Genomic DNA, 27799 nt, shown 5'->3' with positions numbered 1-27799 from the left:
AAAAAGTGTTGAAGTTACTTCACATTTTACTTGAATTTCGTGTTGAAATTTTAACACAAATTGTAGACCGTTTCTAACACACAGATTGTGTTGATTTTATCACAATATTTTTTACTATGTGAAGGGTGGTGAGTGGGTTGAGGAGGAAAAGTGTGGTGAGGTTTCCGTGGGAAATTCAACAAAGATTCAAAGCGTTTATCATGAATTTTTTTGATATCTTTGATAATCTGTGCGAAATTGTCTTTTAATAATTTTTTTATATAAATATTATATAGATAATTTTTTTCGTAACTTTAACAGTTTCTCCAGAATTTTTATTTTACTCCAGAAATTGTTCACAGAATTTATTATTGTGCATATGAATTTAAAAACTGAGTATCTTAAACCGTAATTACCCGTAAAGGATTGGGATTACTGTAGTAATATCTGTGAAAAGATTGTTAGTATGAATTATAAAATATATATTTCTTTTCAATATTCTAACCTTTTTTATAGGAAATTTACTAATGAATAAAATTAGTCTCAATAAATTTTGTCATATCTCTAATAGTTTTGCCGTAATTTTGATTTAAAGAAAAATTTATTTTCAGTATGAATTTCTTTGATAATTTCGGTACAAAATACCTTGAATAAAAATGTACCCATAAATTACTGGTCCTATATATAAAAAATCAATTACACCTTTGTTGTAGGGGATAAAATTCTTTACAACATAGTGCTCGGCAATTGTAGTTATGAATATAACAAGGCTGTAAATAATTTATTAAAGTTCACTTAGTTCCCTCGTGTCGGAGTGCAATTATCCTATAGCCGTTACAAAGTATATACAACGCCCTCGTAATTTACTAGCTCAGTGTTAAGTCAACACTTCAAGTGCTTGAGTAAAAGATCAACAAGTTGGTTTTGTAAATAATTTATTACAAAAATAATAATTATTAATTATTAACAAATAACAAAATTTTTTACTGACAAATTTTTATTTATTAACTACAAATTTAATTATGACTATGAAAAACTTCGTAATAGAGCTATATAACTTCCGGTTGTCTTGAAAATCTGTAAAAACAATAAAATAGATTTAAAAAAAATTTATTTTATTTACGAAAAAAAAAAAAAAAAAAAAAAAATACAAACTCTGGTCATTTGTTCGCGATCGAGGATCAGAAGACCGTAAGCCATAAATTTGTACTCTTTGCTGGCCCGCATCATTATTATCATCAATGATTTTTGTACTTTTTTATCGTAATTTATCCATTGGGAATTATAAATTGAGTCGGCTATTTTTTTTGTCTTTATTTCAAATATTAAATATATCAAATATATGAAAGAGGAAAAAAAATTAATTTTAAGTAGAGGGTATTGATACTTTTAATGGAAATTACAAAGAAGCTATTGGATTTATGATAAAAGTTATAGAAAACTTGTTTTTTGTAAATTTATTTTTTTACAAAAATTTATCAGTACGAGTTTGTCATATTTTTGATAGTTTAGCTAAAATTTTAGTTTGAACTCAATAAAATTTTTTTGCAGCTACAGCATTTTGAGATCACATTTCAGAAATTTGGAAGCTTATTTCTAGCTAAACTTTCAAAAATACGTAAAAATTGCATGAGAACGATTTTGTAGAGGAGTAAATTTTCTAAAAAAAAGTTACACTGAACTTTGATCCTAAACCGATCGTTTATAAAATAGGCTGACTTATACTTTATAGTTACCAATTCAGTGGCACGATGGGCGAAATTGCAATAAATAATTATTTGAATTAACAACGTCATCGCATGGGCGACGCTTCTTGCGAACTTTGGCCAATGTCCTTCTGACAATTCCTGAAAATTTGACTTGTGACTCTTTTACAAAAAAAAAACAAAATATTTTTTAAAATTCGTACTTTGTCTAGTGTAAATATACAGCAGCACAAATCCAATCCATTGAACAGTATTGTAAAGAAAACAATTGGATTAAACAGTTTTTCTATTTGTTTACACATCCTACAAATACAAATAGAAGCACTATTAAAAAAAAGTTTTCAACATACTGCTATGAAATTTTTAGTTCATTACGACGTCCTATAATAGGAAAAACCCTAAAAAGTCCCAAGAAAAATTTTTGTTTTGAATCCCCGTCATGGGGTAGATAGAAACGGGTAGGGTGAATGACACTATCTGTATGTATTTTTACACGGAGAAAAAAAACACTTATTTTTGCTATGCCAACATAGGGAAATTCCCTATTGAAATATAGGAAAAAAATACTATGCTGACTAGAAAAATACTTAAATATTTTATATTTACATAGGAACTTTTCCTATAATACATTAAAAAGTGTCTATATTAACATAGTAAAAATTACTGTGTCAACATAGGAAAGATTCTTTACTTACGTCAGCATAGAAATTGTTCCTATGTTAGCATAGTAATTTTTCCCATGTAACACAATAATAAAATTTGGTAAATCTAAAAGTGTACAACTCTCAATCCTCATTTGATCATCGAAAATATACATAAAAAAAAAGAAAAATGTACGATAAAAGTTTCAAGGACAATTTTTTTTACTTTCTGTCACACTAGAAATTTAAACCTCGCTCCGAAAAATCAGATGTATTTTTTCGCGCAGGCCCGACTGGTGTGATAAAAGTATCTGTTAAAAACATGTATAGATATTAGACTGGGCCAAAAAAATTGACTACTTTTTTTTTCTTTCGATACTGTGAAAATATTATTTCTGATGAGCAAAGAAATTTTTGTGCAAGTTTGAGCCCTTCATATTGATATTAAGAGGTGTATTGTTACGACTATTAGTTTTTTGACAGAAATTTCATTTTTTACCCAAAACTCGTAAATCACCAATCTGAAAAATTTGAGCAATGTACACTCTTAAAGAAAATTGAATTCCCTACAAAAATCTGTCTTAGTAAATTGACGTAAAACGAACCGTGCCTTGAACATTGATTTGTTCTTTAAATTCTTTGTTTTTATTTTGGATTTTCGTAACTACTAGAAATGGTAAAATTTTTTCTAGTCAAGATACATATTTTTAAAGAAAATGCAATGCTCTATAAAAAAGGTCTCTTAACATTTTTTGCTAAATTAACTCCTTCGAAAGTTAAGCAAGGTTGAAGTTGAGTCAAAACGACTTAAATAAACTGAAAAACTTTCAGAGGAGTAAATTTAACAAAAAATGTTAAGAGATCTTCTTTGTAGAGCATTAAATATCTTCTAAAAATATGTATCTTGACTAGGAAAAATTGTAATACTTCTAGTAGTTACGTAAATCCAAAATAGAAACAAATAATTTAAAAAACAAATCAATGTTCAAGGCACGGTTACAAGAAGACGACTCGTTTTACGTCAATTTACTAAAAGAGATTTTTTGTAGGGAATTCAATTTCCTTTAAGAATATACAATGCTCAAATTTTTCAAATAGATGAATCACGATTTTTGGGTAAAAAATGAAATTTATGTCAAAAAACAAATAGTCATAACGATAAACCTCTTAATATCAATATTAAGGGCTCAAACTTGCACAATAATTTTTTTTGAGCACCAGAAATAATGTTTCCACAGTATCGAAAGAAAAAAAAATAGTCAATTTTTTTGGCCCAGTCTAATATCTATACAAAATTAGTTAAGTTACTTTTATTAATTATAATTAAACGAGCCCGAATTTGATGGCCATTTTTGACACACCTCTGCTTTGGCCCTAAAATAATCTTTTTAAAAAAAATGTGATCCAAATAATGGCTTTTTTCTCGAGTTTTTGTATTTACGGGTTACGGACACTTTTTCTTCTGCTTGACGGGAAAATTTTTTTTCTACATTTTAATGTTTCATTAGTTATTTAATACATCAAATTGGTCTTTATAAGTCATCGAATAATTCCTTATTAAATTCTCTATCCGATGACGTGAAACTTGGTTACTCTCTAAACATGAATTAGTGACTATTCATTAAATGAATATGTGAATATCAATATTCACTGATTTGATAAGTGAATATGAGAATCCACTAAATTGAAAAGTGAATATGGGAATCCACTGATTTCATCGGTGAAAAAAAATATTATATTGCGAAAAAAAATATAAGACACTTGTAATTAGATCCGTAATGTGATCAATGTATTAGAATCATTACTTAGAGGAAGTATACATGATTTTGATTGATGAAAAAATCGCGGTGACTGCTGGGCTCGAACCTACATCCTTCCGAATCAAAGTCTTTGATGCTATCCACTGCGCTGACCTACGCATGTGATCGCGTGAGTGTAAATAGTATATTCGTTATGATTTCAAACAATAACTGATGAAGAAATAAAAAATCCGTGATGTTATGATTGACGTACTCTTTATATAAATTTAAATATATTATAAATATATTATTGTTCTGTACTTCTATTTTTTTTTTATTTTGAAAGTTTTTTATCAAAATTTTTAAAAATAGCACCATAATTATTGATTATATTTATACATATATATATATATATATATATATATATATATATATATAATAAAATATTTAATTATTTGCTAGTTAAAGTTACTAGTGAATTAGTGAAATTAACAAATTAAGAAGTGCATAACAGCTTCACTTGTGGAAATTATGAAAATATCGCTAGATCATTAGTGAAAATTCACTAATTTGTTGTTGAAATACACTGATTGTCAAGTGAATACTGCTTCACTAACGCAATTAATGAAATTTTCACTGATTCATGTTTAGTGAGTAAGCTCCGTGGACCAACAAGAGTGGAAAAGTAAAAGCAGTAGCGAAAAAGAGGCAAACAGAATTTTTCGATCAAAAAGCACACTCTAATGCTTTGCTTAAGAGTCGTGCAATTCTTATATAAAAAAATTTTTAAAAACATGAGATTTTTTTTTTTTTTTTTTTACGTATAGTTGAGGCAATCATATTTTTTAGTAACAAAATAAACATATTTAAAACTAAAATACGTTTATGAGACAGACTAAGTATAAGATAAATCGTGATTTACTTTACATGCATGTATTTTGAGATTACTGAAATAATCAAACTTAAGGTATATAAAAATCCTAAAAAGTCCAGGAATTTTTTTTTAATCCCAGGCATGAAGCGTATGACACTCTGTATTTTTATAAAGAATAGTCCCTAACTTTTTTTCTGTTGGTAATAACTTCTTACAATATTAGCGTTTTTTTGATATTTATGATGTTCTCTTGTACAAAAAACTGAAAAAGATTTCGGGAAATTTTTTTTTTTTTAACTAGGGGCATGGGGTAGTTGGGTTCCTATCGAAGAAATAACTGTTTTTTGGAACTACACTGATAGAAGGATTTCTTAGTATTAAAAAAGATTTGTTAATATTTAACAAATTATTTCTTAACGGAGCTTTAGTTAAGAAATATTTATTAATATTTAACAAATCATTTCTTAAACATCATTTTTTTGTATTTAATAAATATTTCTTAGCATCTAATAAACGATTTGTTAATATTTAATAAACGATTTCTTTCCATTTAAAAAATGATTTATTAGTATTTAATAAATCACTTTTTAACATTTAATGAATCACTTTTTAATAATTAATAAATGAATATTTTATATTTAATATATTTTTTATTATTTGAACAAATTTTTTTTTATATTTAAGAAATTATCTATTAACTTATTTATTAAAATTTAATTCATAAAATCACACAGTTCAAGAATATATATCTATATATGTTTTTGCATGCAGCTACACACATTCATTAATATTTGTATTTATAAACAAAAATAACTAAAACAACCATCGTATAAAATTTTCTGTTCTTTTAATTTCAAAATACAATTTCATAGTAATTAACACTATTACTAGAATAAACAAATTAAAATTTCTTATATTAAACTACGCTGAGAAATAACATAAAATCCGTTTGATAGTACATGTGTTTTTAATGGTTTTATATTTGATTAAAATTGAACTGAATAAAATTAACAAGGCTTCCATATTTTCATAGTTATAATATGGATGACAATTTACAAAATACTTCTGATATAAATATTATTTAAGTATATGAGAGCTTCAGTTGTAGGTTACATTTAACCAACAATGCAAGCTAGAACGGAGTAAACAATATGACGTCGCAACGACACACACATATAGCTTTTTTAATACTTGTATACCACTACAGGCTCGTGTGTAGCCCTCTACCGACAAATTCGTCTAAGAAATATTTATTAAATATTAACAAGCCTTGTTTGGTGCTAACAAATATTTCTTTTATGTTAATAAGGCTTTGTTAGCATTAAAAATATTTCTTAATAATAAAGAAGTTACTTATTTCATTATAATAAATATTGTTAATAATTACTAAATATTTGTTAAATCCAAAAAAGTCAGTTGAGAAAAATTTAATAAATCAATTTATTACTCCTAAACAAATCCTTCTATCAGTGTATAATATCAATTCCCAAATAGTAAAATTTTTGCACTTCCTGAGCTCGAAAACAGCGGGAACTTTTGGATTTGACTACAGGGTCTGATTTTTCATCCCTCAAAAAATAACAATTTTGAGCTTTTCATCATTTTTCCAGCTCATTGCGCCCCCATATAAAAATAGCTTCTTCAGATACTGAAGAATAACAGTCCAAGCAAAATGAGCCTTCGTACGTTAAAATCCGTCTATTGGCAGGGAGCGCGACGAAAGCGACATCTGATGGTTACAAAAAATCATGCTCGAGAATTGTAAGAGATATATAAAATCAGTATAAAAAATCCAAAATCGTTATTAAAACACAATATAAAAATTTATGAAGATATAAATAAAAAAGTGCAATTGTATTTTTAATAGAGAAAATTAAGATTACACATATTTCCATAAAGAAAATAAGTATAAAAAATTTTAATAAATATTAAATACTATTATTTCAGAACAGAATAAAGTTAACCAATAGAATCAAAACAAATAATACATGACAGCTATCCCGTGTAAAAAAAATTGTTGAAAAAAGAATAAAAAAGTGTTGACTATTCTAAACATGAAAACGTGACACAACGATGAACTTTTTTTAAACGATTTTCAAACTCCTGACAATACACAGAAAATAACAATTGACTTAATACTACAAATTAACATTTTTCAGTGCAAAATACGTTTAGAAAAAATTAATTTTGAACTATTTCAAAACGTTTTTCGTTTTAGAATATTTTAATAATACAAGGATATTTATTGATTTTTCTCTTGAATTTTCAAAAGTTTAAAAAACGTTCAAAAATAGTTCGTCGTTGTGTCACATTTTGAAGTTTACAATAGTCAATACTTTTTTAACCTGTTTTTAACAATTTTTTTTTACACGGGATAATAATTAACGTTAAAAAAATAGTAGAATATTAATTCGCGTATTTAACAAAATTGAAGTGAATAATTTTATTTTTATTCATGATAATTTGTTGGTGAATCGTAACTGAGACAGTACTAACTTTTGTTATTTTTTTTTTTAATAATTTTTAGGCAATGATGAATATCATTATCCAAACCTTTTCTGACTCAATAAATTATGACATTGTTTTTCTGCAATTTCTGTAATTTACAACACAAACAACTATTATGATTTATTTTTATCTTTAACTTTCACGTGTTTATGTTCAACAAGAGCATGATTCTACGAAATAGTGTCCACAGCGAGCGCTGCAATCGATTCAGTTGTCCCCACCATATACTAGACTCCCTGCCAATAAACTTATGCTAAATCGCATTTTTTAATTTTTATTATTGACCCCAAGGTCGTGGGTTCGAATCCCACAAGAATTTTATTTTTTTTTTTTTTCAGTATTTACCCTAAAATATGACGATGTTTCTTACTTAGAGCTATCACTCTTTCACTATGTGAGTAATTTGTAACTTCTGTGTCATTTTGCGGCCGAAAATTGAAGTCATCAGCTAGCACCTGGAGCCAATAAATATTTAAATTATTGTTTATGCTAATTATTGTTGTTATTGAGCAAATTACCAGCAAATGTATACAAATATGTGTGGTAAGTTGAATAAAAATGGTGTCACATGAAATCCAATAGCAAACAGCAAAATAATTTACACATTGCTCATAAATTAGGCACAAATTGTATGAAAGGAATGAATGGTAAGGAAACGGATACAATAAAGGATAAATAGTCGTTGAATAATCTATTGTACTGTTATTTTTATGTAAATAATGACCCATTAATAAACTGTTTTACCGAAAAAAAAAAATGAAAATAAATACATAATAAATTAAATAGTAATTTGAAAACAGCCAATAATTTCTTACTAATACGGACGTAATCCGTAGCTGAGGCCAACTGAAATTGCAGCAAGCATATAGCAATACCGCGCTGGCTTAGAACTATCAATCAATTCATTTATTTCAGAACTTAAATTGTTTCGTGTCCTCGCATCTTCCCACAATATATTTAAATCGCGTAGTATCACAAATAATTGACGTCTATGAAATGACAATGTTAGACCCTTTAAAAATAAATTTATAAAATTTAGTTTTTTACCATCAATATATATATATATATATATATATATATATATATATATATATATATATATATATATATATATATATATATATATATATATATATATATATATATATATAAACTTCGGAGTTTATCATAAATAACTACACAGAAAAAAAATTAACTTGAATCGAGGATTTTTTTTTTTTTTTCAAAATTGAATTCTTCTTATGATGAGTCATTTTGTTTTTTTTAATTCGAAAAAATGTTTGCATTAAAAACAAGAAAATTCTTCATTCAAGCATTTCAATCTCATTTAAAGAAAATTTATTATCTAATCAAAAGTTATAATGATTTGAACGAAATTATTTTATTCTTAATTAATAGCGCGATATTCGTGTCCCAAGTATTTCATTCTCTTCCTTTGAGACTCTAGTGACTTGATTCAAGACGGCACTTTATCATATTAACACATGTACGTTCTTTCTTCTTTAAAATTAAAAATATAACATTAAAGGTTACTCAATATTTTGACGTCCCAATTAAATTTTGAAAATACACTGACCTTAGACGGAATCGAATTCGCGTCCGAATCAAAAGTCTCTTCTATTTACCAGACTGACATAAGCAGGTCCAAGATATTAGAACCCAAAATTTTAACTATGAATACTGTAAACGGTATAGAGACCTCTTTATTCTCCATGGTTTGAACAGTCAAATTGGAGAATTTAAAAATCAAAAGACTGATTTTTTTGGACTGAGTTTTTACTACTCACTACTATTTCAAGTCGATAGTACAGTTAGAACAAGAATTTGTGGTTCTCTGAACAAAAAAATTTTTATTTTTGATTAAACAAAATTATACTTGGGTCAAGAATTTAAATTTATCAATCGAAGAATTTTTTTTTTTAATCACAAACACTAGCGTACGTATTTCGCGCGCAAGTGCACGCATGTCGTTTTTCATATATTTATTTTAATGTATATTTTTGTGCCGTTTGCATATATGTTTTTGCTTTCGATCAATCACGTTACGAATAGTTTGCCTTCACATATATTTCATCTAAATTTTTTTGTAGGATAAATTATTGAGCCAAAAATATTTTTTCTTCGTCCTATTATTCCTAGGTCAAGTAAATTCTTCAATCAGTTTAGTTTTCTTTTCTGTGTACGTCATATGTTTGTACTCATTTTAACACCCGTGAAATAATCTATTCAATCGTACCTTTATCATGATCATAGAGGCTGATAGTATCACTGTGATTACTTCAGCCGTGTAGCTGATGTCTTCATATCCCACCAAATGTAGTGTCCAAAACCCAGAAAAAATATATATAATAAATACAGTCATCCCTAAGCTGCTCACCAAATTTTCCCCAAACGAAGCGCTACGATATTTTTCTTCACCAAATGCTTCGCGGAGTGATTTTAATCCAATTAATTGCATTACTATTAGCTCAATATTCCACAAACTCTTGCATGTCTGCATACAATTAGTATGCGTCTTTATTTTACTATTCATTTTTACAAACTTATACACTGTCTCAAAAGAAATTTCAAAATAACAATAAAATTGTCATTTTTTCTATAGACCCCGACTATAGACCCTGACAATAGACGATTACTTAAGGGAGAGATAACGAGGGTTGGGGTTGAAAACAATTTTTAAATAGAATCTACTTTTTTATCCAGTTATATATTTATGAAAAAATAATATAATCGATTTTAAATATGAGAAAAAAAAAATATTTTACATGAGGACAATATGCATATTCTTAGTACTATTAATAGTTAATAAGTGTCTTTATCCCCACTGCTACCAAAGACACGCAGGAAGCTACACTAATGGCCAGAGTGGGAGCTCTCCCACTAGTAAGCGTTGAGCGGAGCTGCTCAGTTGGCTACTGGATGTCGTAGGGTTTACGTCGAAATATCTTTAGTTCGTGAAAGAGGTTCTAAACCATAAAAACGAACCTCGCAGCCGAAGGACTTAATAGTTTTTTATTCGAGTAAATTATATAGTTTTTAACACATTTACTTTCTGGATGCTGTGATAATTAAAAATATTTTTTAAATGTAGGGATAGATAGTCAATTAAATATGTTTTCAAACGAGTGCAAAATTTTTTTTTCAAGTTTTGAGTTTTTTAACTCGTTAACAGATTAATAGATCGAATAGACTAATACATAATTATGTAGGAAATTGAACGCTCTACAAAAAAAGTTCACCATTTTTTGATAAATCTATACTGAGAGACATTTTTATTACATGGTAATAAAATTTATTGGTAGTTAGTAAAACACGTATGATCATGCGCAAATAAAAAGTTTACTAAATACGAATAAAAATTTCATTAAAATCACGTTTCAAATTTTATTAGTATTTGTTACGTGTTTATTAGTATCGACTACGTGTTTATACTGAATAAATTAATATTGTGAAGAATTAATAAATGAATATGTGAAATCTAAAAATTCGTTGTATTTCATAGGTGAATTGAGATTGCAGTAAATATCAGAATATTAAAAGTTATCCTTAGATTTGACGTAAAAAGTGTTAATTAGGTTAGAATCATTCATTTTAAACTTCGGGCGATTTTTGATGCGTGAATATTTTTTTTAAATCACTTAAATTATAAAATAATTTTAATTTTTTAATAAATACTTTATTTATTATAAGTTTATAAATTAATTCCAGTATAGTTCATCAAACAACAACATTTTAAATTTTTGAAGTTGGGTTAAATTCATGAAAAAATAATAAACACACATATCATATTGAAGAAAACATTTTTTTTTTTGAAAATTTTCCATTATTAAACGTCTCTCGTACATATTTCATAAAAGTTTTTTTTTTTCTTTAAATTAACAGCAGTCAAATTTGACACTTTCATACGAAACAAAGATGGACGTCATAGAACAAAGCTTGCGGTGATTTTAGTAAACACATATTTGTATCTAATAAAATTTTATTAAATACTAATAAAATTTCATTGAATATTAATAAAATTTTATTAAATGCTAATGAAATTTTATTTTTGATAAAGCTCTCATTTATCTCTCTGCAATCGAATATATTATTATAAAATAAAATTCATACTTATATGTAATTAAAATTTATTAATATGTAGTATAATGTTTTAGAAAAAATTCTAATACGTATTTTTATTCCTGGCGAGTAAATTCATCTCTCAGTGTATCCGTTCGTAAGTTTTTTCAAGTTGAAGTTTAAAGGACAAAAGTCTTGAAATTATTTGACTTCTTTGGCGAAAGTATTAAGACTTATAACAAAATGTCATAGGACCTTTTTTGTAAAAATAATCTGTTGACGCCGGGATTCGAAACCAAGACCTAACGAACATGAAGAATGACCGCTGCCACACTGCTACTCGAACGCTCAAGTTTAGTTAGAAATATCTTTATCTATTGAGAACGCAGCTATTATTGTAACAATATCATGCCAAAAAATTTAGCTCATTTGAAGTTACAAATTAAAAATATGGTAGGCCTTAAAGGGTTAAATATATTTTTAAAAAGCTGATTTACTCCCTTATATGCTCCTTTTAGTGTATTGAGGGCTTGAATAGTAGTTCAAAATATACGGTAGGCTATGGGGAGTTAAAATACCATTTTAAAAACGTAATTTACTCCTTTATACGCTACTTTTAGGACATCGAGGACTTAAATAACATATTACATTCAGCGGCAAGTCCAACATCAAAAGAACTGAGACTCAAACTACACGGAAAAAAATAATCGGTAGCGGTTACCGATTTTTTTTCGGTAACTGTTACCGATTATTTTTCGGTAGCTGTTATCGATTATTTCGGTAGCGATTACCGATTTTTTTTCGGTAGCTGTCATCGATTTTTTTGGTATCGGTGTGTGTGTATCCGAGTGTGTGTGCGTCCGAGAGTATGCGAATTTGTGTATGCGTCCGAGTTCGTGTGAATGTGTGTGCGTCCAAGAGTGTCCGAATGTGTGTGTGCGTCTGATTGTGTGTGCGCGTCTGAGTGTGTGCCTACGAGTTTGTGTGAAGGTGTATGTGTAAACTTTATTTGTGTTTCATGAAATTTTCAAAGTTAATACTATGAGCGGACACAGTTTACTACGCTTTTACACCGGTATTGCTCTGCATTTACATTGATTTAACACCGTCGAATTACGCCTCTTACACCGGGGTAATTTTATTTGACACCGCATGGAGAAATTGAATTCATTTTTCAGCTGGTCTATTTTGCCCCAGGTGTCATGCGTAGGGTCAAAAATGCGGAAATACATTAATTTATTTTTAAGCTGACGATAAAGAAATGAAAAATAATTTTTCGTAATTTCCAGCTGGTCCATTTTGTCTCAGGTGTCATACATAGATTCCAAAATGTGCATATATATCAGATTTATAGTAATTAAATGTAAAAAAAAAATTTCTGACACTGTTCTGTAGAACCGAAATAATCGGTTGCAGCTACCGATTTTTTCTGTAGCGGGTACCGATTGCCAATCGGTAGGTGCCACCGAAATGATCGGTAACAGTTACCAAAATTATCGGTAGCTGGTACCGATTAAAATCGATAGCCGCTACCGATTAATTTTTTCCGCGTACTCTTTTAATTTTCTTTCGGGGACTTTCTTCAAAAAAACCGTGTTCTGATTTTCATGAATTGTAAAAATAAAAACTGATGATTTTTTTACTTAAAAATTTTTATCTACGATTATCAAATAATTTTTAAAATTTTGACGTTCACTTATTTAATATTTGATTGAACTTCAATAAAATTGTTCCCGTATTTCAACAAATATTTTTAGCGAAAGTAAATAATGTCAATCTATGATTGTCACTTGAATAAGTATATTTATTTTTTTTTAATTTTTCAACGATTGTTTTAAAAACAATAACAATGTTCTGAGAAATTCTAAAATATATTTGAAAGTTGTGAATTATGCGAAAATCATCGGATCAACCCAATAGGAAAATATTCTAGAACGCTAAGAATTTATTTCAAGTGATATTGAACATTCAACTATTTTAGAATTTTCAAAACGTTTTTGACAATTTTAGAAAGGTTCAAAAAATTTAATACATTAATAAATCCACTACTGAAAAATAACCCAGCGACCTCATTTGAAAGAGCCTTTGATTGTCTAATGAAGTAAGAAGGTGGAAAAAAAGAATTAATTAGTATTTTTCAAATAAATTCTAATTTTTGCTAATAACTAACATTAACTAACTATTTTTTTATACATTTTTGAAGTATTAATATTGTGTTATTGACAACGTAATCTATGAAAAACTTCTTAGCATCGTAAAATAACTCATCGTTGTTTTAACAATCTGAAAAAAAAAAAAAAAAATATATATATATATATATATATATATATATATATATATATATATATATATATATATATATATATATATATATATATATATATTTTTCAAAAAATTCATTTTTTTTGCTGCTAGAATATTTTAAAGATTAAAAAAAACCCTCAAATGAGTACCAACAAGCTCTCCTTATTTTAATTTTCCTACAAAAAAAATTATAGACGTATATATATCATACAATTAATTGATCTAATAAAGTACGGCTTGTTGGTAGTCATTTCAAAAGGCGTAAAATTTACTGCAAATTGACATCATTTAAATGTCAAAAAATATCACAGCTTGAATAAATAATTCATTTAACCCAAAGTTCAATTTTTTAATTATCATTAATAAAGTGAATGAATACGCACTTTTGTGAGTTGCTCACGATCGAGAATCAGTATACCGTATACTGAAAATTTATACTCTCTACTAGCACGCATCATTATTATTAATAACATTTTCTTCATTTTTTTATCAAAATAAATCCATGAAGAATTATAAATTGCTTCACTTATCCGACTGGTCTATTAATAAAAAAAAAAAAAAGATAAAATATAGTTTAAACAAATATATAATTAATTTAAAAAATTACTTCTTCTGTAGCAACATGAGAAAATTCGCAATAAATAACAATTTGGACAAATAATGTCAGTGCATGTGTCACGCTTGATGCAACTTTAGCCCAATTCCCGTTTGATAGATCCTTAATGTAAAAAAAAAAAAATTATTAAAAATTAATCATTAATTAAAAATGAATTGTTATTTAATTACTTTGTCAAGTGCGAAAATACAAAGACATAAATCGATGCCATTAAACACTACCGTAAGTAAGATGATTGGACTGTACAGAGTTTCGATTTTTTGACACAATCTGAAAAAATGAAAAAATTTTTTTTATTAATTTACTGCTTTTGGTGTCATCCAGTGTTACTACAGGAGTATATTAAGCGGCATTTAGAATGGGAATATTGCGCACGTTGGCAGTATTAGCCAAAGGCTCGTGCGGTCAACGCGGTGCTGGAGGCTTTTGAGTACTCACATAAACATTTTTTGGTGTCGTCGTGATAGGTCTTCTATCGATTTAAAGCTTTCGTTGTCGTTTTTATCGTAATTAACATGTAAATTGTTGAAATCGTTGGACATAATCTATCGAATTTATTAACAATGAGTTTAGATTGATAGGAACTTTTTTTTTTAATTTTTACCATAAAGTGGACGCAAATGTGAGAAGTAAGTAGAATAAATAGTGTGTCCCACATGATCCAATAAACTGCTCCGAAAAAGAGGATACTTTGTTCGTATGCCAAGCACAAGAGGTAACCCAGCCATGTTCCTCTTTGTATGGGATATATTAGTGGATACACTGTTACTGTTAGATCGTACGTCTTGTTTTCAGATTGTTTTATGAAGTAAAATAACATTTGACTGTTAAAATAAATTACTGTTACACGGAGCAATTATTTTCGTTTGAAATACTAGGGTGCCATAGTAAAGCTGAGCTACATATATGTAGGCCACCTCACGGAAATTGAAATAAACATGCAAAAATAATTATACGACCGCATAGTAAAATTTTCAATGATTACAGTACTTTGTGATATAATCGTTGTCTATTTAACGATGGCCATCGTAATTTTAGTAAAGGTTTGTTTCAATTTCAATTCTCATAATAATTCAATTATAATATGATAAAAGTTCTATGGTGTTGATTTAAAATAATATTAAAAAAATAAATACTACACTGACAAATTATATTGTATATTCGGTTTCGGAATGTGTTCAGTAAAAATATTGGTGTAGTTATAATAAAAAAAAACAAAAATCGGTCTATCAGATGACCCTACGGGCCAGCCCAAAAACTTCCCGCTCACTCCGAGCTCCTTGTGCTCGGAAATATTGTCAGGAATACAGTTTCGAGCTCGAAAATACTCTTGTATGCCGTTGTTTTCGAAAAAATCGTTTTTTACCATTTTTTTCTCCCACGATATTTCATTGACAAATGATTTGATTTTTATGTTTGAAGTGGCAATCGACCCGTTTTGATAAAATCCAAAGCTTATCAGATTTTTAAATCGTTTGGTTCAGTTGATTTAAAGATATTTGCAAAAGACCGTTTTTTACAATTTCTTACTTCCACGATAACTCTCGAAAGAATAATCCAATTGAGATAGCTAAGGCGGCAATCGACGCGTTTTATCAAGTTTTAGAGCTGATTAGAGTTTAAAGTCGATCGTGTAAGTCATTTCTGAGAAACTAATAAAAAACTAAAAAAAAAATTTTTTTTTTCGTAATTCGCCAATATTTTCAAGTCTACTTGATCAAATAATCTGAAATTATCAGAAAAGTTGATGGCCAACAAGCTCTTCGATTGCCGCCTTAACCATTAAAAGCGGTTCATTAGTTAAAAAGTTACAGACCGGTCACACACACATACATACATACAGACACTCAGGCATCATTCCGAAAATAGTCAAGATAGCTGCCTAAGACCTCAAAACGTCAACATCTGATGAAATTTCGATTTTCGCAAATCGGGGTGAAAACAATAACTTCCCGAAATTTTTGAAAATCACCGATTTTCTTAGCGGGAAGTTAAAAAGTAGTTACTAAAAAGATGATTATCCTATTAATATTTCAATTGGAAATATACATTAATTACAAGATTATAATTTTTACACTCGTTTGAATTTTTTTGTTGTCTCATCGGAAATTTTTAATCATTATATTATGAATGAAAAGTGAATCCAAAATCAAGTTTTAATATTAATATCTAAAAGTCGCTCAGGAACATAAAAAGTGTTGAACTCCAAAATTTTCGAAATTCTTGAGTGACCTTTGAACATTCATATTTTGAGTTGAAATTTTGGGGGTCTTAATAATTTTTGGTGTGTAAATATCTGCGGTAATGAGAAAAAAAACGAATTTTCATTATTTCTGGAATTTTTGAAATTCGTGAGCGATCTCTAAAGAATTTTCTATCGTGCTGACTTTTGGAGAGGGTTCTTGATCAATGAAAACTTACGAAGTTTCAGGCGAGATCGAAAAAAAAAAAAATTTTCGGTTTTTTTGCGGCCATCCAAATAAGTATAAATATTCGTGACTTGAGAAATGATGAAAATAAGTAAACACTGTTGGCACCCGATATGTATGAAAACATATGAGAAAACCAAAAAATCGAAGAGGGTCACCGTTGCAATGTCGTTGAATTGATATGGAATGACCCGTGGGGTAGAAGTACTATTTGTGGCCACTACTGCATTTTTTGGCATTTAATACTTTATTGTAAATAATGAAAACGCATTAAAAAAAATTTAATTGTAATAATGAGATGAAAATATATTTGAGCACATTCAAAAAATTAATTATGCCATCATGTACATTACAAATTCTTTTATTTGAAATTTCTGAATGGCCAAAACTGGCCCTACAGTGGCTAAAAATAGTATAAAGCAGGACAAATACAGCTTAAAGATACTCATTCAAATGCACATAAAATTTTCTTGATCACACTACATGTTAAAAAAAAATTTATCATTAACCAGCTGTTACTAATAATAACTTTTACGTTATGTTATATCATAAAAATATTAATTAAATAATTTTAAAATAATTATTATTATCCAATAAAAAAAACTTACAAATAAGGACGTAGTGCGTAACTCAGACTCAATGAACTTGCGATTAAACAATATCCATAACGTATTGGCTTTGATGCATTTAATATATCACAAATATTTTCTTTCAAATTCAAACGATGCTTAGTAATATCTTCCCACAGATCATTAAATTCTTTCAAAATTTCAATTAATTCGATCCGATAGCTCCATATTCTCAGAACCTTATTTATACAAATAATTAAATTTATCGAAAACAAAATAATAAATGACATTACCTTACTAACAGTTATAGCACCTGCAAAAATAAATGTTGCTATTTCACATGCCAGTATAAAGTCACTGTGTAACAACACATGTACAGTAAATACCGAGCTTATAAAAAAAGTTGTTAGTACACTAGCACTATATATAAATAAAAATATTTCATAAAATTTGACAAGTAAATTCGCGTTCTTTTGCCTAAATCCATTTTTTAAGGAACCTAAGCCAACTAGTTTTAATACCGTCAATTCGAGACTAAATAATTTTTCACATGTTGGTAATTCTTCATTTTCATTCTGCATATTTAATGTGTTACTTATCAGATTTTTTTTTTAAGTCAATAATAATGAATTGCAAGATCCTGTGCTATTGATTTACGAACTCGTCTACGTGTGTTGACAAGAGTTGTATTTATTTTAAGTCAAGTAGTCGATATTGACTGCCATACTTATGATATATGAAAAGAATATAACATATGTAGAAGAATAAGAAGCTAAATTATAGGGTACAAAAAAGCGACTCTGGAGACAATGGACGGTATATTTTATTAACGAATATCAGATAGAAAATTTATTCGATACGAGGAAAAACGACAAATGTATGATGGAAAAAGGATTGCGTGTCGGAACCTCGTCATTATGTGGTCGATATTTCCTCCCCAATCAGACTGGAATACAGCGATGGGGAGGCTCGAGCAGACGGAACTTCTCAGTAAGAAACTGACTGACGTACAGTCACCACCATCTAAATCTTCTCTGGCTCCCTACTCACTCACTAAAAGACTTTTGATTTTTTTTAACCAGCTTTAATTGTTGGTGGCTCACTTACTATCAAGCGACTAAAATTATTGTAAATCATCGACATTCCAATTATTGATTTATCTATAATTACACACTTGACTGCTGGGAATCGTTATACTGTTTTTAAAATAAATAATTGATAAATTGTTCATTGACGGGTTTACATTTTATAACAAATTACGTATTGATGAAAAAATATTATATTCGATTGATATTATTAATAAAGTGAACTTTATAAATTTTTATATTGCTATAAATACATTTGTAATTATTTATAAGTAAATAACAAATTATCGTTGTCGAAATTTTGAATACTTGCGTAATTACAAAATGTTTAACTTGTAATGTGATCCTTGACCATCCCGTGAAAAAAAAATTCGTTCCAAAAAAGTTCGGCATGTGGAACTTTTGAACTTGAGACAAATTAGAACTTGGAGTGGAACTTTTTTCGAATTTTAGTAATTTTAATAGTAAAAAAAAAAAAAGTTTATCCAGAACTTTATGTGAGCGAATTCATAAAAAGTTCAAAAATCTATAAATTGGAAATTTTTATAAGCGTTTTTGATTCCTATGAGGCTATTCGTCTGTCATTAAAACTTTTTTGTTATTTCGTTATGAGCAACCGTTATTATGAAAAACTTCTTAACATTGTAAAATAACTCATCGTTGTTTTAACAATCTGAAAAAAAAAAAAACAAAAATAATTTTCTTCAAAATTTACTCTTTACCAATGAAGTTATTATGTAATTGAAAAAACCTCTCAAACGAGTACCAAGAAGCTCTATAATTATTTTAATTGTCCAACGAAGCACCCTAATATATATATATATATATATTAGGGTGCTTCGTTTCCGGCGAAAGTATTTTTTTTATTGCTCATCAAGCAAAATATTGTTCTTTATGCTGAATAAAATTCCTTACAAAATTCCTATTTACATTTTTGGTGTGCATTCATTGGTTTACGTTCTGCAAGCCAATAAAGGTCAATTTGATACAAAAAATGACTTCCTCAGCGAACATCAGTGAAACAGCTGGAATTACAGTTAAGTTACTATGGGCACTTTTGAAAAACACCAAATGCCCTACAATTTGCGACCAAAACCGCGTCGATATCATAAAACACAGCTGAGTATTACAAAGTTAAAAAAAAAGTAATTTAATTTACGTGTATTTTAAATGGGAAATCTTGGAAATCAAATGGAAAGTACTGAGGATTGGAATTAAGAGCTCAAACTTGGCAGGAATTTTTGTTTCAGCATAAAGAACAATATTTTGCTTGATGAGCAACAAAAAAAATACTTTCGCCGGAAACGAAGTACCCATATATATATATATATATATTCTTTTCTTTTCTTAAAATAAATATACCAATTCTTAAATCAAGAAAATATTTACTCGGGAGGATACAAACACGCAGATACTTGAGTAGTTTTTTTTTCAGTGTATATAATGTAATTACTAAAAATAAGTATGGCTTGTTGGTACTTGTTTTAGAAGGCCTAAAAATTTCTATCGATTTCAATGATTCATTTAAATAGAAAAAAGTTACTAATGTTCAAATAAATTATTCATTTAACCTCCGAGGTTAAATAAATTTTTGAATTATATCGTTTATAATATGAATGATACGCACATTTGTAAATTGTTCACGGTTGAGGATTAATATACCGTATGTTGAAAATTTATATTCTTTACTAGCACGCATCATTATTATTAATAACATTTTCTTTATTTTATTATCAAAATAAGTCCATGAAGAATTATAAATTGCTTCTCTTACCCTATTGATCTTAAAAAAAAAAAAAAAAAAAAAAAAAAAAAAAAAAAAAATAGTAAAATATCTGATGAATAGTTAAATAAAAAAAAAACTACAATTTATTAAAAGTATCACTTCTTGTGTAGCGACATGAGAAAATTCACAGTAAATAAGAATTTGAATAAATAATGTCAATGCATGTGTTACACTTCTTGCAACTGTCACCCAATGGCCTCCTGACAGTTCCTTAATATTAAAAAAAATGTTTATTACAAATTAATTATTAATTAAATATTTATTGTTAATGAATTACTTTGTCTAGTGTAAAAATACAAAAACATAAATCGACGCCATTGAATAATACAGTTAGTAAGACAATTGGACTATACAGAGTTTCAATTTTTTGACATAATCTGAAAAAATTAAAAATTTTATTTGTTTTTATTTATTTATTGACCACTTCCGATAATAGCTATATCCACTTTAAAAGCATATTTGGTCTACTATTTATATAAAGAATTATTTGTGTCATCTAGAATAGGAATATTGCGAATGTTGGCAGCATCAGCCGAACGCTCGTGCGGCCAAGCGGGGCATAATATAGGGACTCTGATACTTACACAAACATTTCCTGATGTCGTCGTGATAGATCTCTTATCAATTCAAAGCTCTCGTTGTTTTTTTTGAGGTAATTAACGTGTAAATTGTTTAAGTCGTTGGATATAATCTATTAAATTTATTTACAATGAGTTTAGATTAACCTAGTAGAAATAATCAAGTTTGAAGTTGATTTCAAACCAGTAACTGGCTAGCGATATCAAGTAAAACATTGAAATCTCGCCATCTACAACTCGGGTGTAAGCATTGGTCACACAAATGTTTTATCTATACTGATGTGTATGCGTGTGTGTTTATTTTTTTCTATTTACATTTACACGGAAAATCGTGATTATCGCGATCACTTTTCAAGCGCCACCACTCATAACCAAATTATTAAACAAAAAATTTTAATCAATTATTTACGTATATTCTATTACTTGATTACATTTCTTGATATTAAATAATAATTTTTTATTGCACTTATTAGAGTTATTAACATGTAATTATTAATTCTAACTAAAAATAAAATTGTAATGAAATTAAAGTTAAAAATTCATCTATTTTAACCTCAAATTTTTAATAAGCATTCGCCATTATTATAACAGAACGGATCGTTACTATAGCAAAACGATCTTATGATTTCGGGATCCGCCTGGATCGCGATAATCACGATCCGATAGACCAACACTTTCCTTGTACAAAGTATAACCAACCGAGGAGAGTGAATATCACGATACCGTTGAGTGGTGAGCACAATATTTTTTTTTTCCGTCTAACCTTTATCCAAAATTATTTCAATAAATATTAAGAAGCAGTGTAAAGAAATCAAGATTTGTGTACGTTAATGTGTAAATAATTTTATTATTTCTTAAGTCTGCAAAAAAATGGACCTTTAATAACTTAAAGGTAGAAAGATGGTGGAAGAAAAGAGCATTCTTCTACGGACTTAACTATACACAAGTTTTATACATATTAAAAAATGGATGCAATAAAAAAAAATTAATAAAATAATGAAATTGCGACTGTGTACAATAAAAACAAATATTACAGATTGTCATTTAGACGAGTTATTGAACATTTTACAATCTGGAGTACTTCCAGAGTTACCAAAATAGTTAAAAAGAAAAAGTAATAAATATTAATTTAACTATGATTAAATTTTAATAATAATTTAATTGGTACATTTATACTTAAAGTATAATAATGTTACCTATTTAATAGTTTAACATGAATAAATTAAACTTTCATTATTAAAAATAATTAAATTTCATAATTATTTTGTTCATTAATGATTACTTTAATTTTAAGTTATAATTGATTTGTTTAAATTAATTTATTAATGTCTGTCAATGCAGATTAATATTCATTTATTGATATACAAATTTATATACTTTTCGGTTAGATATATTTTAGGGGTGTGCGAATAGCGTTCGAATTGAATCAAATAGTACTAGACGATTCGAAATTCAAATAATTCGTAACTTTTTGAATTATTCAATAATTTTTAAACTATTTGAATTTGTTGCATAATTCGAATCCTTTAAATAGTTTATTTTTATTATGAAGCTTTAGTATAATTCACAATTTCCGAGTCATTGTTGAATTTTTTACATAATGAAATGATTTTTGTGAATAGGGAATTTTTTTTTTCAGCGGAGTGATTTCGGAGTGACGCTGATTTTATTTATTCCGCGTTCACTCCGCAAATTTTTTACAGTGTATGAAGTATGATAACTATCAATTTCATTGAACAATGCTACCGTCGATATCGTTAACATTTTTTAAAATTAAAATGTTAGGCAGCTCTGAATTTGCATTTAAAAGTTTTATTTTCTTGAGTACTTTTTGATATAGTTTTGAAATCAAACAATAAAACAAATCCACAGTAGTTTGTCATGAGTTTTTTTCTGGAAATTTTAAATCATTTGATTCTAGAAGTAACGTGGGATATAATGAGAACAATAAAATAAACAACGTCATGAACAAAAAATCATGAACTTCCAAATAATTTGAAAATTTACGAATTATTCGAAAATCATCAAATGATTCTAAATTTCGAATTATTCGATTTGAATTCGTGTCGAATAATTCGTAAATTTAAATTTTCACTCCCCTAATTTATTTATCTGTCTGTTGTACATTAAGTTATGGTGTTATTACTTTCAAAAAGTTCCAATAATATGAATTAATCTATAATTTGCCTGATTATTGTTTTAAAAATTTTGTTTTATTTTCCCGAGCAACTGATAATTTTGATAACTTCAAAATCTTAAATTTGAAAGTAAGTTTTTTCAAAGCCGCTATGTTTCTTTGAATCTCTAGTCAAACTGGCCAGTTACTGGACAAAAACCCGATTTTATTCCTAGTAACAATAGGATTTTTTTTTTACCATAAAGTGGATGCAAATGTGAGAAGTAAGTAGAATAAATAGTGTGTCACAAGCAATCCAATAAATTATTCCAAAAAAAATTATTCCTTGTTCGTATGTCACGCATGAGAGCCAACCTGGCCATGTTCCTGATGGTATCGGGTAAATTATTGGATAAACCGTTTCTGTTAGATCTATTGTCTTGTTTTCAGATTGTTTTAAAAAGTAACGTAACATTAGACTGTTAAAAGAAATTATTATCACGTAAAAATTATTTTTTTTTAAGTCACTCTACATGAAGAGATTGAGTTAAATGAATAACTAGTGATTATATAGTTTTTTTAAGAACGTAAGTTGCGAAGAAATTGAAATCTCTTGAAAATGAATACCAACATGCTATACTTGTTTATCATAATTGTAAATAAATATAAATAGTAAAATAGTAAAGATATAGGGGAGACCGAGTATGATTATCACATCGACCATAACAGCCTAGACAGCAAAATGACGACTTGATGAGTTCTGAATGAGTTCCTATTTATGATTTGGACGTCTTATCAACATCTTAAAGAAGTCTTTAAAAAATTCTCAAGATGTCGAATGAGCCAACTAGCGAACTCAGTAAGACGTTTTTAAAAAGAGTTCTCAAAGAGTTCTTTATTCTGACTTTGCAAATAAGACTTCAGTATGAATTTACCATGACGTCTTAAGGAGCTCTTAATTTTGACGTGATAAAGAAGTTAAAAAAAGGAATACATTTAGATGTAACAAAACTGACGTCTCGTTATAGAGTCTTTAAGGACTCTTAATGACACCTTTAAGAAATCATTAGAAGACTTCTTGAGGATGCCTTCAAAAAGACGTCGTAAAGCAGTCATTCCGACTTGAATGCTGTCTGGGAGACCACTTATACCGAAAGAAATACGAACATTAATCGACGTTAAAAAATCGAAGTCCAAAAAGGAATTGTTGCCTTGACGATTCTTCGACGCCGATTGATGAACCGATCGCCACAAATGACCGCTGTGACAACCATACCCGGTATCCCCTATGTCTATAAGAGTGCTTCGTTCGAAACAAACATTTTTTTTTTAGCTGCCACAAGCAAATTTTGTTGTTTACGATGAAGAAAAAATTTCCCGAAAATTTCAGTTTTTAATTTTTATTTTAAGTTTTTTCTCTCAAGCATTGAAGTTTTTCCATTTAAGGATGAGGTTCGACCGAAACTAGTGAATCAAAGTAGTGTTTGAATTTTTTTTTTTGCTAAATGCTCCTAATAGTTATAAAAATTCATTGTTTTAATTTATAATAACATAACGAATTCATAAATGAATATTTATTACTTATTTAATTAAAGAAAGTAATGAAATGACTCGGTTATTTTTGAGTCATATGATTTAATAAAGATTTGGCAACAGCGCCTTCTAACTTCTTACACATGAATATTCAAATTAAAGCGGGGAAAATTTATTTCTAGTCTCGTCTCTCTTATTAATGTATTTCTATTGTTAATAATTAACCTCACCAACTTATTCTTACAAGTAAGGACGCACTCCGTAGCTTGTGATTAGCGATCCACCAGCAATAAAATAACAATAACGAATAGGTTTAGATGCATTAATTATTTTATTAACTTTATCTTTCAAATCCAATCGTTTTCTGACATTTATTTCCCATAAATCATCAAATTCTTTTAATATCAAAATTAAGTCTGTTCTAGACATCCAAAATCTAAATAACTAATTTTTAATAATTATTTGATAACAATAAATAATAAATGTATTGATAATAAAAACTCACCTTTGTTATAATTATAGTCGAGCCAAATATCATTGCTATAACTTCACCCGTTCTTGTTAAGTCATCGAAAAAATATTTATTGAGAGTGCGAAATTCACTAAACACTAAAACAATCATTATCATAAAACCGGATATAATCAACAATATTTCAAAAATTTTAACATAAATTTTATCATTATTTTTTATAAACGCCCTCTCGAGTATCCCGAAGCCGATTAATTTAAATAACGATAATTCAGGATTGAAAAATTTTTCGCATGGCGGTAATTCATTATTACTTTTTATTTCCATTTTTATAAATTATATTTAAAAACTGTTTTTATTAAAATCATAACAGTGAAAAATTAAATATATATTTTTGTCGAAATTGATGCTTTTCAATAGATGATAAAAGTCGAGAGGTAATAACGAGTTACTAAGAAAACGTCAGTTTTGTCGCAAAATTTTGTATTTATTTAAGGAATAAAGTCGATAATAAATAGAGTATGTATAATATTCAAGAAGAAGAAGAAGAAGAAAAATGTATATAGCAGGGTAAGAAAATAAATTATGCGATGGGAGAAAAACGACTCTGGAGACAATGGTATATTTTATTAATCGATATCAAATAGAAAGTGTATAAAATATAAGAAAAATGACAAATGTATGATGGAAAAATGGTTGCGTGACGGAACCCCGTCATTAAGTGATCGATACTTCATCCCCACTCCGACTGAAAGCCAACGATAACGATGGCGAGGCTCGAGCGGACGGAGCTCCTCAATAAAAAATTGACTAACGTACAGTCACCATCATCTAAATCTTTTTTGGCTCCCTACTCACTCACTAAATGACTTTTGATTATTTTTTTTAACTAGCTTTGATTGTTGCAGGCTCACTTACTATCAAGCGACTAAAATTATTGTAAATCATCGACAATCCAATTATTTATTTATCTATAATTACACACTTGGCTGCTGGAAACCGTTACTGTTTTTGAAATAAATAATTGATAAGTTGCCGATTAACGAACTTATATTTTATAACAAATGTATTGGTGAAAAAATATTACTTATTCAATAGATGTTATAAACGAGGTAAGCTTTAGAAATGGTTATTGTTATAAATTAATTTTTAATTATTTATAATTATAATTTTTAATTTTAATAATAAATAAACAATAAATTATTATCGTCAAGATTTTGAATACTTGTGCAACTAAATAATTATAAAATTTTTATGTGATCCTGAAGCATTTTCAATTTCCTCTCGAACGAGTACTCTCATTGCCGTATTTTGGCTCAATTAATTTTTTAAAAATTTTTTATTTTTTAAACCTTGCAATGATGGTAGGGGAGAGTGGGGTCAATTGAATCACGGGGCAATTGAACCAGTAAGCTTAAAAAATCGAAAAAAATATATAAATAAGTCGTCCTCATGGAATTATATTTCAATACACTAAACCTCAGTCTGACTAAAATTTTGAACCAATATGATGATTTACTTTTAAAAAATTCAAGTTTTTGTGTTTTTAGGCATCTGAACTTTGTTTTTCAGCTCTTGACAAATTGTTTAATAATTTTTTAATTTTCAAATGTAATCTTAAAAATTTTTTTGTAATAGCTTCTTACATATATTAGTCATAAATTTCAAACTTTACTTCTGGTAAAATAGTTCTTGAATATTTTTTTTTTAAACTAATTATTTCAATAAAATCATATGGGGTCAATTGAACCAGTACTCTCGGGGACGGTTGAACCACACGAATCACACTGTGAGCATCAGACATGCGCGCGTATCTTGACAGAATGTGAAAACAAGCTAAACTAACCAAGAAAAAAAATAATTATATTGACAGAAGTTTTTAAAGTGATTGTTTTAACATATAATGTTATATAAAATAATAAATATTATTAGAAGTGTTGTAATTTTAGTTTTAAGCTGTAATGAATAGTAAATTATTCATTAAAGTCATTCGTTTGTGGTTCTAATACTCTTGGTTCAATTGTCCCCGACTAGTGGTTCAATTGCCCCCGCAAAGGGGACGATTGAACCATTTGATGCAGTTGTACAATTTCGTATTTATTGAAAATTTTTATCATTTGTCAAGTTATGTGCTTACGAGAAATGATAGTCTATATAATGAATTTTAATTTCGTCAAAAAAAAAAATATCTTTTTGCTTTTATTCATAAAAAAAAAAATGTCAAAGTATTTTTGGTTCAATTGACCCCACTCTCCCCTACTCATTTTACGTAGAATTAATTTCTGTACACTCTGTTTCCAAAAATAAATACTGTTCATAATTTAAATATAAATGTATGTTTCATTAGAATGTAAAATTTTAGACCCCTACATTTTATAAAATATTAATTAATTGTGCTCTTTTTTTTTTTCATTCAATTCGGTCAACCATAAATCAATTTATTCATTATCCTGCTAATAATTTTTGAAAATATTTATTCAGAAAATATAATTTTCCATAAATATGTGCAGTGAATATATTATTTGTAACTTTTTTTTCTAAACTACGAACATAAATAATAAATATATATTCTGAAACAATAACTAACAAATATTCACATTCATCAAAACTTGAATAAATTTTTTTTTTTTTAATTTTGTTTCCATGAGTTACGAAAAACTTCTCAGTAACGTAAAGTAACTGATAGTTGTGTTGAAAATCTGAAAAAAAAAAAAAACATCATGAACTAAAAAATAAGAACGAGTTTTTAAAAAATCACTTACTCGAGCCATTTGCTCGCGATTAAGAGTAATAAGACCGTATGCTGTA

General features: G+C 27.9%; 2 protein-coding genes across 2 annotated transcripts; both read right to left on the bottom strand.

Annotated features, from left to right (window-relative positions):
* Positions 1 to 13738: 13738 nt before the first annotated feature.
* LOC103580818 (odorant receptor 47a-like) lies at positions 13739 to 18005 on the bottom strand. Its single transcript, XM_008562710.1, has 8 exons — positions 17718 to 18005; positions 17464 to 17663; positions 15031 to 15250; positions 14865 to 14971; positions 14597 to 14696; positions 14418 to 14528; positions 14194 to 14349; positions 13739 to 13789 (listed from the first exon to the last, which is right to left on the bottom strand). The coding sequence occupies exons 1-8, from the start codon at positions 18003 to 18005 to the stop codon at positions 13739 to 13741; spliced, it is 1233 nt and encodes a 410-aa protein (XP_008560932.1).
* A 1126-nt stretch (positions 18006 to 19131) lies between these two features.
* Positions 19132 to 25060, bottom strand: LOC103580827 (odorant receptor 47a-like). Its single transcript, XM_014440305.1, has 8 exons — positions 25028 to 25060; positions 24767 to 24966; positions 23249 to 23468; positions 20880 to 20986; positions 20573 to 20672; positions 20395 to 20505; positions 20137 to 20292; positions 19132 to 19182 (listed from the first exon to the last, which is right to left on the bottom strand). The coding sequence occupies exons 1-8, from the start codon at positions 25058 to 25060 to the stop codon at positions 19132 to 19134; spliced, it is 978 nt and encodes a 325-aa protein (XP_014295791.1).
* Between the last annotated feature and the right edge of the window lie 2739 nt (positions 25061 to 27799).

The sequence above is a fragment of the Microplitis demolitor genome, chromosome 4 (genome assembly GCF_026212275.2).
Source record: "Microplitis demolitor isolate Queensland-Clemson2020A chromosome 4, iyMicDemo2.1a, whole genome shotgun sequence".
NCBI classification, from domain to species: domain Eukaryota; kingdom Metazoa; phylum Arthropoda; class Insecta; order Hymenoptera; family Braconidae; genus Microplitis; species Microplitis demolitor.
This window is presented reverse-complemented; position numbering and strand designations above follow the sequence as displayed.

Bases quoted from the DNA above. Each gene is read 5' to 3' on its own strand.
- LOC103580827 (XM_014440305.1), bottom strand. From the start codon at position 25,060: ATGATATTTGGCTCGACTATAATTATAACAAAG. The intron at 20,987-23,248 runs GTAAAAAAAAAA...TAAATTTAATAG, and splicing joins ACATTTGCATCCACTTTATG to ATTATATCCAACGACTTAAA. The intron at 20,673-20,879 runs GTAAGTATCAGA...TAATTTTTTCAG, and splicing joins CGACATCAGGAAATGTTTGT to ATTATGTCAAAAAATTGAAA.
- LOC103580818 (XM_008562710.1), bottom strand. From the start codon at position 18,005: ATGCAGAATGAAAATGAAGAATTACCAACATGTGAAAAATTATTTAGT. The intron at 15,251-17,463 runs GTAAGTTTTTTT...TTATTTTAACAG, and splicing joins TACGCACTACGTCCTTATTT to TCAAATGTTATTTTACTTCA. The intron at 14,972-15,030 runs GTAAAAATTAAA...TAAATTCGATAG, and splicing joins ACATTTGCGTCCACTTTATG to ATTATGTCCAACGATTTCAA.